This window comes from Chelonia mydas, chromosome 4 (genome assembly GCF_015237465.2).
Source record: "Chelonia mydas isolate rCheMyd1 chromosome 4, rCheMyd1.pri.v2, whole genome shotgun sequence".
NCBI classification, from domain to species: Eukaryota; Metazoa; Chordata; order Testudines; family Cheloniidae; genus Chelonia; species Chelonia mydas.
In genome coordinates this window covers 98,737,675-98,757,481 of record NC_057852.1, presented here as the reverse complement: position 1 = coordinate 98,757,481, position 19,807 = coordinate 98,737,675, and the positions used below count along the sequence as shown (strand labels likewise).

The window sequence follows — 19,807 nt, the reverse complement described above, 5'->3', positions numbered from 1 at the left end:
TGAGCCCATTATCCCTGGCAGCTTGGGACTTCCAGAACCCTATCTTGTTGAGCCAGACACACTAGCCTGCTGCAACACAGACCCAGGGTCTGGTCCACACCCCCAAAGCTGCAGATTCAACTGAAAATAGTTCAGCAGGTTACTGTCTCCAGCACCCAGTTCCCAATAGGATCTAAACCCCAAATAAATCCGTTTTACTCTGCATAAAGCTTATGCAGGGTAAATTCATAAATTGTCCTCCCTCTATAACACTCAGAGAGATATGCACAGCTGTTTGCTCCCCCAGGTATTAATCACTTACTCTGGATTAACAAACAGAAGTGAATTTATTAACTATAAAAAGTAGGATTTAAGTGGTTTCAAGTAATAACAGAACAAAGTCAGTCACCAAGCAAAATAAAGCAAAAACATGCAAGTCTAAGCCTAATACTTTAAGAAACTGATTTACAGGTCATATCTCACCCTCAGAGATGTTTCAATAAGCTTCTTTCACAGACTAGACCCCTTCCTAGTCTGGGCCGAATCCTGTCCCTGGTACAGTCCTTGTTAGTTCCAGCAAACATCTTAGGTGTTAACTGGGGGTTTTCTCCGGACTGGCAGCCCCCTTTGTTCTGTTCCACCCCCTTTTATAGCTTTGGCACAAGGGGAGAATCTTTTGTCTTGTGCTTGTCCCCACCCCTCCTTCTAAATGGAAAAGTACCAGATTTAAGATGGATTCCAGTATCAGGTGACATGATCACATGCCCTGTAAGACCCCGGGCTTCATTCTTCCTGGGCTGGCCCACAGGTACATATGAAGGTTTGCAAGTAAATGGAGCCATTTACAACCAATTGTCCTAGTCAATGGGAGCCATCAAGATTCTAAACCACCATTAATGGCCCACACTTTGCATAATTACAATAGGATTTCAGAGTTATACTTTATTTTTCTAGCTTCAGAAACAAGAATGATACATGCATACAAATAGGATGAATACACCCAGTAGATTATAAACTTTGTTATAAGAAAAGGAGTACTAGTTGCACCTTAGAGATTAACCAATCTATTTGAGCATAAGCTTTCGTGAGCTACAAATACCACTGAATGCATCCGATGAAGTGAGCGGTTGCTCACGAAAGCTTATGCTCAAATAAATTGGTTAGTCTCTAAGATGCCACTAGTACTCCTTTTCTTTTTGCAAATACAGACTAACAGGGCTGCTACTCTGAAACCTCAAGCAGCAACAGGAAGCATCTGAAGACAAGTCATCTGCCTTGAATGTATGTGACCAAATTCTGGACCGAAGTTTAACTTAGACATGCCAAATTCATATAAGAAAAGCAAAAAAAACCAGCCATGAAACCAATATTTTAGAGTTTTGTTTTTGCAAAAATTGGGCAACTTGCACCATGAGGTGAACCTGAAAAGCCAAGAACTTTCTTGCTACAGCTTTAAAACACTGCAGAGACCTCCTTACCCTCAGCTATGCCTCTAGTTATGGGATATTACACAAAAAGCTGTACCAAAGTGAACTCTCCTCTGCGGGGGCGGGGGGACCTCTTTCAACTATCAGAAAACTAAGATCGCCAAGAGAAAGGCTCGGAAGGGAGAGAAGAAATACCCAGCCCGAGCTCTGCTTCTCCTCACCCAGCTCGGGTGCCCAACCCGGAGACTACATAATACAACTCCTCAAAAAGTGCCTGTGGCCCCAGCCTGCCGCTCTCACTTCGGGCAGAGATTAGGCGACTCCGGAGGCAGCGCCTCTCAGTAACAAGCGGCTGCACTGGGCTAGTTAGCCGGAAGGACCGGGGTCGCCCCCAGAGCTCCGGCTGCCTCTGCTCCCCGCAGGGGGTGCCCAGGCGAGGCAGGCAGGCAGTGGCGAGCGCGCCGGCCCCCGGGGAAGTCAGCGCGCAGGGAAAAGGGAGGAAGCGAGGCAGAGGAGGGCGCTGCGCTAGGGGACGCCTGGGTGGGACGGGGAGCCGGGCGAAGATACGGAGAGGGGCCCCGGGAGATCTATGGGCTGGGACGGGGACTGAGGGAGGCTCTGGGGCGGCCCGTGGCGGACGCCCACCGAGGAACGCTGCCTGCTCGGGGGAAGGGCGGCGGGGAGAAGCACCAGGGTGCTCGGCACCGGGAGGCCGGGGCAGGCGAACCCAGGCGCGGAGAGAGGCCCTAGGGCGGGCTAGGGAGAGTCAGGGGCCGGGAAGCGGGTGCTCGGCGGGGCGGGGGCGGCGGCTCCAGGCCCGGCCCAGCGTTCGTTCCCCCCCGAAACTCCCGCGCGGCGCGAGGAAACAACGGAGTCACCCACCGAGGTCGGAGGGGTTCCCCTGGGCGCCCGGCGCAGGGGGAGTCGGGGAGACCCACGGAGCCATCACTGATCCCAGCGGCTGCAGCTCGCGCTGCAAGTCCCCGGCCGCGGGGGCGAGGCCCCTTAGCCTCCGCCTTCCAGCCCGCCCCGCCTAGGGGCTGCGTCGCTCCCTCGCAGCACTGAGCATGCGCGGGAGCAGGCGCGCCGCGCCCCCTCGGGGCTGCTCGGGGAGAGGGCAAAGCCTGGGGGTAAAAGGTTGGGGGAGGGGAGGAGGGGAGCGTAGCGAGAGGGGCCCGGGGCTTGTGCCTCCGCTGGAAGGGCGCCGCTCTGAGGGCCGGCTCACGGGTTTATACCTTGTGCTCCAGCCTCACGCCGAGATAATCTCGGCTCGGAAAGTAAAGTAGCTGCCAGCGGGAGAGCAGATGTAGTGACTGTCCGACGGCTCCCAGCCAGTGCCATCCTGCAAGGAAGCAAATGTGATATACCAACAGCTGTGTTCGTCCTGCTCCTGCCAAATGCAGCTTGGGGACACAAAAGTGGGGGGAGAGGGAAGCTGGCCTAAAGCATAAAATGTCACCTAAAGACAAACGTTTCCCTCTTCTCCTTGTGTGTTTCCCCTATTTCCACGTAGCAAAGAGTAAATTTGCAAAGATTACCCAAGCATTTTGCGAGAATTACCCACCACATTTAGAGCCTGAACCCTTCAAGTTTCAGAGTAGCAGCTGTCTTAGTCTGTATTCGCAAAAAGAAAAGGAGGACTTGTGGCACCTTAGAGCCTAACAAATTTATTTGAGCATAAGCAATGCATCTGATGAAGTGAGCTGTAGCTCACGAAAGCTTATGTTCAAATAAATTTGTTAGTCTCTAAGGTGCCACAAGTACTCCTTTTCTTTTAGTGAACCCTTCAAGAGGATCAACAGAGAGCCCTTGGAAGTATTGGGCTCTGCATGGCTTGGTTGATCTAAACAGAGTATTCCTTATCCATGGCTGTAGTCACGTGTACCTTTTGAATAACATTTGAAATATGTTTGAAAGAAATTTAATTTGCTTTTAATTAATAAAAGGTCCATTTTTAAGATGACACGCTGGTTTTTAAGAAAATTGTGTTTGGCTGTAGGCATGATGAATTTTGCCCACAAAGGAATAAGTTTCAGAATTTGTCTTAGCCTTTTACCCCTCTTGACACCATTTCATTTTTTGTTATAATTACAGTAAATAGTGGAAGAAGTGGAATGAGAGCTTCATAAGAAACCACATACGTTTGGTCAAATCCTGCTTGCTTGCAGTTTATGCCAGTGCTGAATGATTCAATGCAAGCTGATAAGGGGTACCTAAAAGCCCTTGCATTGATCCACTTGAACTACACAGGGACAGAGTTGGGGTTGGGGCGAGTTTGTGTCACAAAGGCAATAACATGGTGGAGGGATACACAAAATTATATGTAAGAAATGCTGAAATAGGCAGTTATGAAATAACCTGCACACAGTGAGAAAAAGTTTCTCCCTGCCAACTGTTAATTATAATCTGGCATAAGCTTTGAAGAATATATATCTTTTACCATTCAGTTGAGTTTTTATGTTATTGATGTATTTTAAAAACTCCTAACTGTTGTAACTCCTGCTTTTTCCATTATTTTGAGATGGTGGAGCATCACAAATGGCAAGGAGTCGGACCAAAGAGCTGAGTGTTTGTTATGGCTTTCCTTTTTACCAGCTCCTCACAGAAAATTGTTGAAAAACATCAGCTGGCTGAACTTCCTTCCTTGAGGTGATTGTCAAAAATAGGAGGCACTTAGTATCTGAAGTCCTATTGACTTTCAATGAGACTTAAGCATATAAGGACCAGATCTGAAAGGCATTTAGGTACCTAAAGATTCAGATAGACACCTAATGGGATTTTCAAGAGCACCTGGGTGCTTAACTCCCATTGAAATCAATGTTGAGAGGAACAATGCCTAAATACCTTTGAAAAATTTGGGCCACAACTACTAAGCAAGCATTGTAAGTACAATTACTTCCCTGTCCTCCCTCTATTTCTGTGTTACCCCCTCTGATTCATTTCTATTTCCAGAATATGAACTGGATGTCAATAGTGAAAAAGTTAAAAAAAATGTGGTTTGCTGTATTAATTCACTTGTCTGCATCAGACATTGAGAAAGATGGTGATAAAGTCTGATCAAATTGAATGCTGTGGTAATCTTATGGCATCTGTACAACTGAAATGACACATTCATTCAAAGTAGCATAATGTCTGGTTTAAGCCTCAGTTAAATTGGTCTTTTAATTGCGCAAGGGAACTGTTTAAAAATAAGTTTAAACAGTGTTCCCACTAAAAGCACCAAATGCATCCGATGAAGCGAGCTGTAGCTCACGAAAGCTTATGCTCAAATAAATTTGTTAGTCTCTAAGGTGCCACAAGTACTCCTTTTCTTCTTCCCACTAAAAGAGTTTCTAACATGGTTTGGTAGTGTGGCACAGTCTAGAAAGTGATTTCTAGAAACTAAGTCTGATATGGTTTGACTATACCAGCTGGCCAACTCATTAGCAACTAACAGCAGCCATGATTAAACATGATCGATTACTTTACCTTAAGGCCTTGGACTTTTATCCACATCAAGCAATCAGACACAACATGAATCAGAGAAGTGTAAGACTGGAAGGGATCTCAATAGGTTATCTAGGCCAGTCCCCTGCAGTCAAGGTAGGACTAAGTAAATAACTAGACCATTCTTGACAGGTGTTTGTCTAATCTGCTCTTAAAAACCTCCAAGGATGAAGATTCCACAACCTCCCTAGGCAATTTGTTCCAGTACTTAACTACCCTGATAGTTAGGAAGCTTTTTCTAATGTCCAACCTAAACCTTCCTTGCTTTAATTCAAGCCTATTGCTTCTTGTACTATCCTCAAAGGTTAAGGAGAACAATTTTTCACCCTCATCCTTGTAACAACCTTTTATGTACTTGAAAACAGTTATGTCCCCACTCGGTCTTCTCTTCTCCAGAGTAAAACCCAAGTTTTTCAATCTTTCCTCATCGGTCATGTTTTCTAGACCTTTAATCATTTTTGTTGCTCTCCTATGGCCTTTCTCCAATTTGTGCACATCTTTCCTGAAATGTGGCGCCGAGAACTGGACACAATACTCCAGCTGAGCCTAATCAGCGTGGAGCAGAGTGGAAGAATTACTTCACATATCTTGCTTACAACACTCCTGCTAATACATCCAGAATTATGTTTGCTTGTTTTGCAACAGTATTACACTGTTGACTCATTTAGCTTGTGATCCACAAAAACTCCCAGAATTCTTTCTACAGTACTCCATCGTAGGCAGTCATTTCCCATTTTGTATGTATGCAATTGAAGACTACACACTTAAAGGAGAGTCCTATTTCGTAATTTGCAGTGAATCTTTTTCAAAGAAATGACAGTGTTCATGCATGCATAGTTTGTAGAGCTTATTTTTGCATGGTTGATAGGACACTGGCTATTCTATTTTTAAACTCTATATGGGGCAGAGCTGATATAAGATGAAAATCCAATTCTGCCAGGTCTATTTATGAGCACTACTTGGTGTGTGAAACTCTTTGAGGGAGAAGCCACACCAATTGGTCTCAAAGCTGCAAACTAAGTTAAAGAACATCATAATAAATGCCATGAATGGTAATGCAAATCAGAAAATATATGGAGCAGAAGGAAAAACGTTCTCTGGGAAGTCAAACATTTGGAGCCAGGGAACACTTATAAAGAGTAATATGTTTCTAAAAATAGAATGAGAGATGCAATGGAGATGGCTATAAATATACCCATGGCACATCATTTCATGTTATTTGATTATAGTTCCTTTCTGACAGCATACACATCTATTATGCTGGTGTCACTTGAAATTAACAACAATTGAATATCATGAATGCTGGGGATTTTCTGCAGTTCTTCATTTTGTATTCTCTATGCACAGTTGTTGTGGAGAATTACCAAAATTAGGTCTTCATGTCAAGTCAGTAGTTCACTACCTCTTACAGTAGTTCTTAAATTGCTTTTCTTATTGCAATGAAAACTTAAAAAAAAAAAATCAAGTGAGTGGCTGGATTTTTTGATCGAGAGCCAAACAGGAAGTTCTTGACAGAGCTAGGAGAAGAGATTTCTTCAGCTTCCTGTTTCATGAAGGCAAAAGGAAATGATCTGAGAAATATGGAACAACATTATTTTAAGAAACATTCTGATGAGAGGAATGATACAGCTACAGAGGGATGGGTGAAAAATGGCCTGCAGCTGCCTACACTGCCAGCCGGGATCAGCCTGAGGACACTGTGAAAAATGAATTGTACTGTTTTGTTCCACCAAGTCAAACACATTCACGCTTGTTTTAGACTAGAAAATAAATGTTGCTATTGCTTTTGAAGAGGCAAATGAAAGTAGGTTTAGTGTTGTTGGGGACACTGGGCATGGCCACTAGGTAACTCGAGGGGATGGAAGACCACGAGTGTCGATGAAGCCCCTTCGCACTAGGCCCAAGTGTGCTCTCCCCCGGCCTGGAGGCACTCGCAGCAGTTATGCTGAGGATCTGCAACAGTATGTTGCAGAGTCAGACTGCCTGAAACTAAACAAGGCCAAACAGGGCAGATATGGAAGAACAATGCTGAATAAAGCAGCTTTTGTATGGTTTAACAGATGGTACAGAGAACAAGGGAACTAGCTGGTAACTGGATTGGCTGGCTATATGGATACTTAGGGCAGCTTGCTATTGGATAAGTATGCTGAAGAAAGGATGTATAAAAGCCTGTGTAACTTCCTGCTCTGTGTGCAGGATTTGAGATTCTATTCTCCCTGTACCTTCTTTGAAGCTTCAAATAAACTTTTCTGCTTCTCCACCCCATTGTGATTATTGGGTGACGCACACCGGGCAACGAACCTTGCTGTTGTTCGCCTCTGGCACTGGGTGCCGGCAACAGTGTTGCTATCTGGAAATGAGGACAGCCAGCGTTATCTTAGCTGGATTCGTATGCATATACACAGCTGCCAACTTTGCAGAGAATCCAGATCTGGCGAGGAGCGAGAGGGTTTGTTTGGTAATGGGGCTGGAGGCAGAGAAGGGGGTGTCACTGGATTGGGAAAAGACAGTAGTGAGGATCTCATCCTGACTCTGCAAGGGATCTGCTGGATGCCAGAGTAGAAGCTCTACTTCATAGAAATGTAGGGCTTGTTACCCGCACAAAAGTCTCTGTTACTCACACTCTAGGGGCACCCACCTTTACCCAGTTCCTAGGGCTCAAGGCGTAACCCTCTTAATTTAGGGACCCACCCTTACCCTGTTCCTAGGGCTCAGGCTGTCAATCTAGACACCCATTCTTATCCTTCTGTGGGCTCAGGCGTAACCTTACACTCTGCAGGATTGCGGGGTCTTTTACCAGTGAAAGAGCCTTACACAGTAATATCCTACGTAACCTCTATTTATTAACAACCACCAAAACAGAATGTACACATTACACATACAATGCTCACCACTCCCAATAAGACAGATGAACTTTTCCCTGTTGGCCAGTCAGGATCAGGTCCATCTGCGGGACTCCAGTTTCTGCACGGTGTCATTGGCAGAGTGTTGAGGTCTGGCAGCTCTGTTCTTGGGGCTGTGTTCTGGAGTTGGTTCCCAAAAAACTTCCTTTTGGACCCCTGTTTACATAGTGAAACTTGAGTCCTGCTTAGCTATACTTTAACCACTCATTTTACTAAAATTTTACCAATCCTAACATAGTGTAACAAAATTCTCTAACCAATCATACCCCACCACCTTAATTAATTTACACCTAGCAAAATTAATTATGAAACAGACAGAAACAATCAAAGAACCAGAGAGAGATCATACGAACAAACAATAGGGAAGTGGGGACCATAAAGATAAAACAATAAAGAAATGAGGATTTCACAACCACAACTATTGATAAGTGATTTCTTGCCAGAGAAGAATGCTATCAAACTAAGTTTTCTTTAGCCATCTTAAGATCTGTTTCTTTATCTGGTGATAGTGGGTGATATTATTAGGACAGGATCTCCTTAACAGCCTGATATTACATTGTTTTAATGTAAATTAAATGGAATGTGAGGTTGTGACTTCCTGCTTTTTTAGCTAATGGCTGCTGCTCTTTTAATATGGCTGCAGACAAAAGCCTTTTCCTTATAGGACTAGATGGGATCTTGAGTGGTCATCCAGTCCAGCCTGCTGCACTGAGGCAGGACCAGATAAATCTAGACCATCTCTGACAGGTGTTTGCCTAATCTGTTCTTAAAAACCTCCAGTGACAGGGATTCCAAACTTTCCTTTGTAGTCTACTTTAGTACTTAACTATCCTTATAATCCTAATATCTAAACTATCTCTCTCTTGCTGCAGATTAAGCCCACTAGTTCTTGTCCTACCTTCAGTGGACATGGAGAACAACTGATCACCATCCTCTTTATAACAGCTCTTCACGTATTTAAAGAGTGTTATCAGGTCCCCTTTCAGGCTTAAAAAAAAAAAAAAAAAAAAAAAGACTCTCTTCATAGGTCATAGTTTCTAAACCTTTTATATAAACCTCTTTATACAGAAGCCTCTTACAAGAAAACTAGCAACAAAAGCCCTGCAAGAGAGCTGCTAAGTGCCTCACTGGAAGGGATGGCTACCAAGGAGCAAGTGGCTTGAGCTGTTAGTTTTCTTGAGGAACAGGAGGTCTGTGAACATACCTGGGACACAGGAATTGATGCCAATTTCCTGGAATTGGTGTCACAAATCCGGGCCTGTCCTGGCCAAGCTAGGACTGCTGGTAAGTTTGCATAAATTAAGTGACAGCTTTAAAAAACAAAACTAACTTTGATATAAGTTCCTCTTAAAATAGTTAATAATTCAGCTATTAGAATACAGTGAGCTTCTTTAAAATAATCAGTCAGGATGTGTTCTTGAACAGTTGTTTATGTACTGCTATTTATCTTCTATACTCCGATGTGGGGCACACAATCTTATTTACTGTCCTGTTTGCTCTGCTGTGTAACCTACCCTGCCACAGGATGAGAAGCAAACACTTCATGTAATTATCTAATCTTTTTTTAAAATTTTTTTTGCTGAATATGAAAAATATCTTGCAGTTACATTAGCAAGTTAAAGTGTTACAAGGACTGTCATCATTTGGGGCCAAACTCAGCTCTGGTATAACAACTCTGTTGAAGTTAATGGAGTTGCACCCCTGATTCCAGCATATCATTTGCCTTCTGTGGAATGGGGTGCAGTAAGGCCACAGCCACTGCTCTGACTCTTTTGAGCTCAAGAAATGGAAGCACCAGGGTTCTTGCTGTCCAGGTGCAGATGCACAAATCAGTTTCTTATATGAAGCAATAGCTATAACTGTAAAAATCATATACTTAATTGCCATTTACTCCAGTACAAAAATAGGATAGAAGAAATAGTTGAGCCTTTCTCTGGTAAAACAGCCACTGCAAACTAGGAAATTCTTAATATATCAGTTCACTGAAAGTATCTAAATGCTATGCAGTTTTTTGTAAGGACTGATTAACATGACCTTCATTCAGATGCCTAAAGAAGACATTTAGAAATACTCCATGAGATTAATAGTGATGTTATGTTGACAGGGGGTTATGCATTTCCAAATATTTTCTTTTGGTGATAGTATATTAAAAAATAAAAAGCCTTAATCAGTGCTTTCACCTGATGTTTATAGAATCTAATCCTGTCCCAACTACAAAGGTCACACGAGAAAAGGTAAGAAGCAGCCACTGAAGGTCTCTTCACTCAAACTATTTAGACTTCAGAAAAGTCAGAGCATGATTTTATGGGCATCTCTTTATCTACCATATAATGACCTTCAGGATTGAAGCACAGTTTGTCACTGCAGTGGCTGAGAGAATGTCTGCAAATGGATGAGCACAGGCTCAAGCTTAGATGCTGATAACACAAAATGTCTGACTATTCAGACTGGCGAAGGAGAAAAAAACCCATCTTACACAAATAAGGGTTCTGTGCATTCACAAAATCATGGTAAGCCATTTGGGCTGAGATGCCTCAACAGGGCCAAATCCTCACTAAAGAGTTAATAATGGCTCTGCCCTGCTCCTACAGAATGTAGATTACTTGGCTTTGGCTATATCACCTTTCAACCACAAAACACACAGTTTGGGTCTTCTCCAAGTCTATATATAAATTAAGCCAGATATCAAGGCTGATTCATAGGGTTGCCAACTTTCTAATAGCACAAAACTGAACACCCTTGCCCAGCCCCGTGCCCCACCCCTTCCCCTGAAGCCCCACCCATGCTCCACCCCTTCTATGAGGCCCTGCCCACCCCACCCTCCATCGCTTGCTCTCCCCCACCCTCACTCACTTTCACCACGCTGGGGGTTGGGGTGCGGGAGGGCAGGAGGGCTCCAGTTGGGGGTGCGGGCTCTGGGGTGAGGGCAGGGATGAGGGGTTTGGGCTGCAGGAGGGGGCTCTGGGGTGGGGCAAGGGGTTGCGGTGCAGGGGGTGTGTGTGAGGGCTCTGGCTGGGCATGTGGGCTCTGAGTGGGGCCAGAAATGAGGGGCTCAGAGTACGGGAGAGGGCTTCAGGCTGGGGCTTGGCTGGGGGTGCATGCTCTGGGGTGGGGCCACAGATGAGGGATATGGGGTGCAGGAGTATGCTCTGGGCTGGGACTGAGGGGTTTGGAGGGTGGGAGGGGATCGGGGGGGAGTGAGGACTCTGGCTGGAGGTGTGGGCTCTAGGGTGGGGCTGGGGATGAGGGGTTTGGGGTGCAGGAGAGTGCTCCAGGCCGGGATCAAGGGGTTCGGAGGGCGGGAGGGGTTCAGGGTTGGGGCCCGAAGCCCAGGAAGGGGTCGGGGTGCAGGCTCCAGGCGGCGCTTACCTCAAGCATCTCCCTGAAGCAGCGGTATGTCCCCTCTCTGGTTCCTACGTAGAAGTGCGGCCAGGCAGCTCTGCGCATTGCCCCCTCCACAGGCACCGCCCCCACAGCTCCCATTGGCTGCAATGGGAGCTGCAGGGGTGGCACTTGGGGCGGTGGCAGCATGCAGAGGCCACGGGTTGCCCCTATGCATAGGGCCCGGAGGGTGGACATTCTGCCATTTCCCAGGAGCCCTGCTGCCACAGTGCCGCCAACTGGACAGTCAACGGCCTGGTCAGCGCTTTTCGACCGGGTTCAAAAACTGGACACCTGGTCACCCTGCTGATTCAGCTGAGCATTGTATGACAAGTAGGTTAAAATAGGAGCATGAATTTATTTTAGGAGCAGAAAAAGGCCATCTGATCCAATACACTCCTGCCCTAATCCTGCAGTCTATCAGCTGTGGAAGTGTTGGCAGGAAAACGAACACGATCCTTGTTTATAGTATATAGGAATCTGCTGACAATCGTTTTCACACTTTGAATCATAATGGTCACAGCCTGTTATATTATTGTAGAGAGCTGAGTGTGGGTAGGAAGTGGTTTATCTTCTTTCCTTTATGCAAATTCACTTTATTATTGCCCAGACAAGCAAATCTTATTTTGCTGACAATGTTTTTTGGTTGGTCTTTGTATGTAAGAAGTGATAGCATACCCATTGGATGACTAATAATAAGTCTGTCTGATAACCGGTAATTAGTAGTATTTTGGATATATGTACAACTTGTGCTTGGAACTTTGTCTGATTCAATCCTTCCTAGCGCAGTTTGGCTTTTTCCTATTACCTGACATTGGAATGATTATATGCATTGTCTAAGGGTAGATGTTTACAGGTTAACTCCCCAAGTAATAGTAACTGGTTTGCAAGAAATGCCTATGGCCTCTACATTTCTTTTCTTTCACAGTTAAGGATCCAAGTCTAGAGAACCAATGATGTTAAGTGCCTCACAATTGATCCAAAGGAACATTTTCTCATAAAAGAGAAAGATATACATAGTGTTAGCCAATGTGCCCACTTAAGCCTGGTACCTTGTACCTTACCTCTGGCCAACTTCTGAGCCACCTATATGCCATCGTAACAGTTAAGGAGGATTGTGAGTAGCCAAGAGTAAACACATTGACTGTGTGGAACTGAAGACATAGTTCCCAGCTGAGGACCTCATTTTTATGAGCTTCTGTCAGTTGAAGATGTCACAGATTTAGGCTACAGATGACTAACTTTACTTTTTTAAAAGCACGCAGCAAATTAAAGCAAAACATAAGCCCTATTGAGTTAATTTTGGGTTTGTGGGGCAGGAGATAATTTTATCTCAGAGATCTATCCTCTTCCCCCACCCCCAAATCTAAAGCAACCTTCCACTGTGCCCCTGCCCGCCCACCACTTCCCATCAACATACCATGTTGGATATTTATTATTTGTAGGAAGGCAGCCCCTAAAGGCTGCAACCAAGATTGGAGCCCGATTGTGCTAGGCACTGTGCAATAAAGCTCCCTCTTGGGGGTGGAGGGGTGTCCTGGCGTTCCACTGATCGCTCTTTTTTAAGTACTTTGAGGTCACCAAATGGAAAGTAGCAGGATAGTGAAAATTTCAGAACTTTCATGTTCTCTGTGTATATAAATCTCCCCACTGTATTTTCTACTGCATGCATCCAACAAAGTGAGCTGTAGCTCACAGAAGCTTATGCTCAAATAAATTTGTTAGTTTCTAAGGTGCTACAACTCCTCCTTTTCTTTTTGCGGATACAAACTAACATGGCTACTACTCTGAAACCTGTCACTTTGGATTTGGTTGTGTCAGAGGCGGGGGGGGGGGGGGGGGGGGTTGTTTTGTTTGTTGTTAATGGCAGGGTAATAAATTGGGACAATGATATTTGGTTTTCCAAGTAGCAAGGAAACATACAGCCCAGGTGTAGGTGTTTGCACTTATTATTTCCCAGGGGAGGAGGGGTTTCCCCCTATATATCAAAATTTGTTGTGAGGTGGCTGTGGTGTACTCTTTCATTTAATTTATAGTTTTAAAGTATTATTTTGATTTAAATCTAATCTTTTACCTTGTATTTTCTGTTGTTTTAACACAGGTGGTTGGCAGCAGGACAGCTGGAGGGAAGGGATCTCTGGCGCTAGGAAGGGATGGCTGGACAAAAGGGATTGCACAACTACAAATAGGCAAAAGTACCATATTTTTGTGCCAACTTGATTCTGATTCAGTGCTGAGCCCTACAGGCAGGGTCTCTTCAGCCTTGGTGCCAGGTAGTGTCTCATTCCCTGGGAGTAAGCGCCATTCCTTGCCTTGAAAGGCATATTTTCTTCCAAGATTAGCTGTCTGCCCTTCCCACTAACAATTTGTACAATCTCGCAAGTTGTGGTAAGTATTTTTCCTCCCTTCCAGGGCAGTTTATTAGCCCTTCCTTCCTTTGAAGGCAGGAGGTGCTTACACCCCATCATATACTTCGTCCTCTTCCTCCTACAGAAGAGGAGCACAAGCATGTTGGGTGAAAAGTCTGCATTTCTGTGAAAGGCTCCATGGTAATGCATAGAGTAAAGTCTATTGTAGGATGCTTCCGAAAACAGACTTCTTGGGGGATCATCACAGGTACAATCTATAGCATTCTTGTGTTCTGCCTTCAGGGAACACCACCTACTTATCTGTTTTTAGAGAAGACACACACCCACACTATTTTATTATCTTCACACTTGTCAAACTGTCTAGAGGGACTCACGACCATGAGTGCCAACCTCAGGGCCAACTGTTAAGAAACAAACCCGTTGTGTGTTCTATAATTAGATTTCACCAACCAAGCATCAATTGAGAACTCCACAAACACTATAACAGCCTTACCATGGAGTCACAAACAGTCCTCTTGGGCACTCTGGTCTATTTTGCAGCCCAGGTAAGCCTGCCTCTGGGACGGATGGTCCCTTACACCAAAAATCACAACAATATTCAGGTTACTCCTAGTCCCAAAGGACCAGTCAGTCACTTACTCCAGGTCAAATGCACCACACATCTCTCAAAGATAATGCTTGTAGGAATCCTATATTAAAACAAAAGAATTAACTTAGAAAAGAAATGTGTTATTTGCAAGGTTAAAGCAAGTAAACAAACACACAACCGAGATACAGTCGCAGGTTCCAGAGGATGATTGTAGATGCTATAATATGCAAGCTTTATATGTCATTTAGGGCCAACCCAAGCTAAACAGCTGGGGACTCCTTACTTATGCTTAGAAATCTTTGCCCCTCAAGCTCAAGCAGTATAGGGGTAACAATTTCTCTTTAACAGGAATTTTTATTCCCTTTCCCCAGCGTCCAAGCTTGTGATTGGACAAGGGTTTGTGCACATACTCTCTTCAGAGCTGTGGGGAAGCAATCAAATAGTCTTTAGACCACAATAGCTTGTCTGATGTCTGTAGACCTACTTTTGTTGGGGAGGAGATAACACCTCATGGTAAACTGGTATTTCACACTTTATAATGCTTCTCCCCGACTGTGGGGGATTTAAAGTCTTAGCAAACATTTTTATAGTTACAGAGCAAACATTTAAACATTACCTTATAACATGGGATACAGATATTATAAGTAGGATTAATACGTGCAGCATCCTACAATCATTCCATAAAGTCTAAGCACATTCTTATCACTCGAATATCTATTTTAACTATACCAGCACACAGGTGAGCAAGCCAGACAGGTTTCCAGCTATGCATTTGTCAATGTTCAGTGAAGCCTAGGGCCTTGGCATGAGCTAGCACTGGGTCTGCCAGCATCACAATAGTAATATTTCAATTAGGGACCTAGAAGCAACCACGCTGTAATTTTATGCAACCATTATAATTCTCTTAATTGGGTGGAGGCGTGTGTTGAATGAGTACTCTTCCCCCCAGGGACATGTTCAAATAATAGTAAGGAGACAGGAACCTTATAATAATTGCCCAACAATAGGCAATATAAACACATTGATTTCAGTAAGCCAAGCAGGGCACAAGACATTGGCATGGAAATCTTTGTTTTCCCCACATAGCAATAGAGAGTACTGTCCCTAGGCCACTGGCTCAGGGCAACTAGTACATTTTAATGCTTGGAAAGAAGACTTCAAATGAAAATTCGTGTTGTTCAGAACACTACATTACCAATGGCAACTGCAAATTGGTTAGGATGTGGCTCCTCTAAGGAGATGTGTTGCCATGGAATTCTATTTTTAACAATTCCATGCATCCTGAAATAGTGCTGCAATCCTAGCACCAGGGGTGCTGTGTGAGGATATAAATAGCAGCACTTATCACTCCCAGCAGCTAACACTGCTGGTCTTTCCTGGTGTGGGGCAAAAACATAATTCCCAAAGAGAACAATGCAATGTCTGCCTTTTGTCGCACGTCATTAAAAAAAAAAAAAAAAAGAAGGAAGAAACCAGGGGTCAAAGTAAAGGAACATTAACAAGAATGCCTGTAGACTAGAGATAGGCTGAGGGGGCATACTCATTGACTTTAATGGTAGCAAAAAGGGAATGCCCACGTTCTCTAATGGGAAGAGAACAATAGTAGGTGACCCACATTCCCTAACAAAGTTCTTTTCTGGGCTGGGTGCATATGTTTGGTACTATTCCAGTCATGTGCAGGCTATTAAGGTTTGTGTGGCTGATTATCCAGTATATCATTCAGGTTCCTGGCTCGCTAGTTCTTCTTCTGTGCCCACTACCCCTGCTGTTTGGGGGTAAAGTATAGGAGCTAGGCAGGCAGTTTCCATTTCTTTTTCCTCTGGTTTTTCTTTCAATCTCCTAAAATGACCGGAGGAACGCCCCCTATTCTTCCTGGCTTGAGTAAGCAGTACTCCGTCCTATGCTCCCTGTCCTCTTTGATTGTGGGTGAGTGCACCTGAATGCCCCTAGACTACAAGAGACAGAGGAATGCCCATAGATTACAATGGAGCCTGGAGAGTGGAGATAAGGGTTAGGCTGCCACAGAAGCTTCTGCACTGGTTGTTCACTACTACCACAGGATCTCCCCAACATAAGGGTAACCTTCCCGTGGCTGGTTAAACTGCCATTGCTGTCAGGTTCTGGTAACAGTATAGTGCAAAGTTCAGATCTGGTCCACTGTCTCTCATTTATCTTTAGGGTATGTCTACACTATGAAATTAGGTCGAATTTATAGAAGTCGGTTTTGTAGAAAGCGTTTTTATACAGTCGATTGTGTGTGTCCCCACACAAATGCTCTAAGTGCATGTAGTTGGCAGAATGTGTCCACAGTACCGAGGCAACCGTCGACTTCCATAGCATTGCACTGTGGGTAGCTATCCCACAGTTCCCGCAGTCTCTGCCGCCCATTTGAATTCTGGGTAGAAATCCCAGTGCCTGATGGGGCTAAAACGCGGGTGGTTCTGGGTACATATCATCAGGCCCCCGTTCCCTCCCTCCCTCCCTCTGTGAAAGCAAGGGCAGACAATCGTTTTGCGCCTTTTTTCTTGAGTTACCTGTGCAGACGCCATACCACGACAAGCATGGAGCCCGCTCAGCGAACCGTCACTGTACGTCTCCTGGGTGCTGGCAGACGTGGTACTGCATTGCTACACAGCAGCAGTTTATTGCCTTTTGGCAGCAGACAGTGCAGTATAGCCATCTTCGACGTAGTCCTGGGTGCTCTTTTAACCGGGTGCCTGGGCAAACATGGGAGTGACTCAGCCAGGTCATTTCACTTTTAAGTTTCGTCTCATGGCGATTGAGTCCTACCGGCAGTGCACTGTCTTTTAATCTGCAGCTAGCAGAAGACGATGGCCAGTAGTCATACTGCACCGTCTTCTGCCGAGCACCCAGGAGATGACGATGGCTAGCGGTCGCACAGTCCGCTGCCAGCAAGATGTATAAAGATAGATGAAGTGGCTCAAAACAAGAAATAGACCAGATTTGTTTTGTATTCATTTTCTCCTCCCTCCCTCCTTCTGTGAAATCAACGGCGTGCTAAACCCAGTTTTGAGTTCTATCCTTGAGGTTTTGAGTTCTATCCTTGAGGTTTTGAGTTCTATCCTTGAGGGGGCCATTCAGTTTCTCACAAAGCAATCCCCTTTGTTGATTTTAATTCCCTGTAAGTCAACCCTGTAAGCCATGTCGTCAGTCACCCCTCCCTCCATCAGGGCAAGGGCAGACAATCGTTCCACACCTTTTTTCTGTGCAGACGCCATACCACGGCAAGCATGGAGCCCGCTCAGATCACTTTGGCAATTAGGAGCACATTAAACACCACACGCATTATCCAGCAGTATATCCGGCACCAGAACCTGGCAAAGCGAAACTGGGCAAGTAGGCGACGTCAGCGTGGTGACGAGAGTGATGAGGACATGGACACATACTTCTCTCAAAGCACGGGCCCTGGCAATGTGGGCATCATGGTGCTAATGGGGCAGGCTCATGCGGTGGAATGCCGATTCTGGGCCCGGGAAACAAGCACAGACTGGTGGGACCACATAGTGTTGCAGGTCTGGGATGATTCCCAGTGGCTGCGAAACTTTCACATGTGTAAGGGCACTTTCATGGAACTTTGTGACTTGCTTTCCCCTGCCCTGAGGTGCAAGAATACCAAGATGACAGCAGCCCTCCCAGTTGAGAAGCAAGTGGCAATAGTCCTGAGGAAGCTTGCAACGCCAGACAGCTACCGGTCAGTCGGGAATCAATTTGGAGTGGGCAAATCTACTGTGGGGGCTGCTTTGATGCAAGTAGCCAACGCAATCAAAGATCTGCTGATATCAAGGGTAGTGGCCCTGGGAAATGTGCAGGTCATAGTGGATGGCTTTGCTGCAATGGGATTCCCTAACTGTGGTGGGGCCATAGACGGAACCCATATCCCTATCTTGGCACCGGAGCACCAAGCCGGCGAGTACATAAATCGCAAGGGGTACTTTTCAATAGTGCTGCAAGCACAGTTGGATCACAAGGGACGTTTCACCAACATCAGCGTGGGATGGCTGGGAAAGGTACATGATGCTCACATCTTCAGGAACTCTGGTCTGTTTCAAAAGCTGCAGGAAGGGACTTTATCCCCAGACCAGAAAATAACCGTTGGGGATGTTGAAATGCCTATATGTATCCGTGGGGACCCAGCCTACCCCTTAATGCCCTGGCTCATGAAACCATACACAGGCAGCCTGGACAGTAGTCAGGAGCTGTTCAACTACAAGCTGAGCAAGTGCAGAAAGGTGGTAGAGTGTGCACTTGGATGTTTAAAAGCACGCTGGCGCAGTTTACTGACTCGGTTAGACCTCAGCAAAACCAATATTCCCACTGTTATTACTGCTTGCTGTGCGATCCACAATATCTGTGAGAGTAAGGGGGGTCCGTTTATGGCGGGGTGGGAGGTTGAGGCAAATCGCCTGGCTGCTGGTTACGCACAGCCAGACACCGGGGCGGTTAGAAGAGCACAGGAGGGCGCGGTGCGCATCAGAGAAGCTTTGAAAACCAGTTTCATGACTAGCCAGGCTATGGTGTGAAAGTTCTGTTTCATCAAAGAGAAACAAACCCCATGCCCCTTGGTTCACTCTACTTCCCTGTAAGCTAACCACCCTCCCATCCTCCCTTCGATCACCGCTTGCAGAGGCAATAAAGTCATTGTTGCTTCACATTCATGCATTCTTTATTAATTCATCACACAAATAGGGGGATAACTATCAAGGTAGCCCAGGAGGGGTGGTGGAGGAGAGAAGGACAAGGCCACATAGCACTTTAAACATTTAAAACTTTAAAACTTATTGAATGCCAGCCTTCTGTTGCTTGGCCAATCCTCTGTGGTGGAGTGGCTGGAGGTCCCACCACCACGTTCTTGGGCATCTGGGTGAGGAGGCTATGGAACTTGGGGAGGAGGGCGGTTGGTTACACAGGGGCTGTAGCAGCAGTCTGTGCTCCTGCTGCCTTTCCTGCAGCTCAACCATACGCTGGAGCATATTGGTTTGCCCTCCACCCTCCCCGTGGCTAACAGCGGGGAACACTTCTGTTCAGCCACAGGCAAACAGCCCAGCAGGAACAGGCACCTCTGAATGTCTCCTTAAGAAAAGCACCCTATTTCAACCATGAATGATATCACTCTCCTGAGGATAACAGAGATAAAGAACGGATGTTGTTTGAACGCCAGCAAATATACACTGCAATGCTTTGTTCTACAATGATTCCCGAGTACGTGCTACTGGCCTGGAGTGGTAAAGTGTCCTACCATGGTGGATGGAATAAGGCTGCCCTCCCCAGAAACCTTTTGCAAAGGCTTTGGGAGTATATCTAGGAGAGCCACGAATGCTAGGGCAAATTAATCATTAAACATGCTTGCTTTTAAACCATGTATAGTATTTTAAAAGGTACACTCACCAGAGGTCCCTTCTCTGCCTCACGGGTCCGGGAGGCAGCCTTGGGTGGGTTCGGGGGGTACTGGCTCCAGGTCCAGGGTGAGAAACAGTTCCTGGCTGTCGGGAAAAATGGTTTCTTTTCTTGCTTGCTGTGAGCTATCTTCCTCGTCCCCAAAACCTGCTTCCGTGTTGCCTCCATCTCCACTGAAGGAGTCAAACAACATGGCTGGGGTAGTGGTGGCTGAACCCCCTAAAATGGCTTGCAGCTCATCATAGAAGCGGCATGTTT

The 19,807-nt window shown here is 45.6% G+C and overlaps 1 protein-coding gene and 1 long non-coding RNA gene across 19 annotated transcripts in view; both read right to left on the bottom strand.

Annotated features, from left to right (window-relative positions):
* Nucleotides 1–2,748, bottom strand: part of RELL1 (RELT like 1) — a 74,190-nt gene extending 71,442 nt beyond the window's left edge. For 11 of the 18 annotated variants that reach the window (XR_005225210.2, XR_006290147.1, XM_043544532.1 and 8 more), the window contains exon 1: nucleotides 2,642–2,748. Coding sequence is in view for 14 of the 18 variants with exons in the window: in XM_043544532.1 (XP_043400467.1) it covers nucleotides 2,642–2,747 (106 nt within the window). In the remaining 4 variants the exon portion in view is untranslated. Of the gene's footprint in view, nucleotides 1–2,288; nucleotides 2,607–2,641 lie in introns of those variants that run through there. The other 7 variants (XR_006290149.1, XR_006290148.1, XM_043544537.1 and 4 more) reach the window with 2 other exon arrangements.
* A 5,139-nt stretch (nucleotides 2,749–7,887) lies between these two features.
* LOC119566136 lies at nucleotides 7,888–19,600 on the bottom strand. Its single transcript, XR_005225211.1, has 3 exons — nucleotides 19,541–19,600; nucleotides 14,039–14,234; nucleotides 7,888–7,951 (listed from the first exon to the last, which is right to left on the bottom strand). It is a non-coding gene; the product is annotated as an uncharacterized LOC119566136 (long non-coding RNA).
* Between the last annotated feature and the right edge of the window lie 207 nt (nucleotides 19,601–19,807).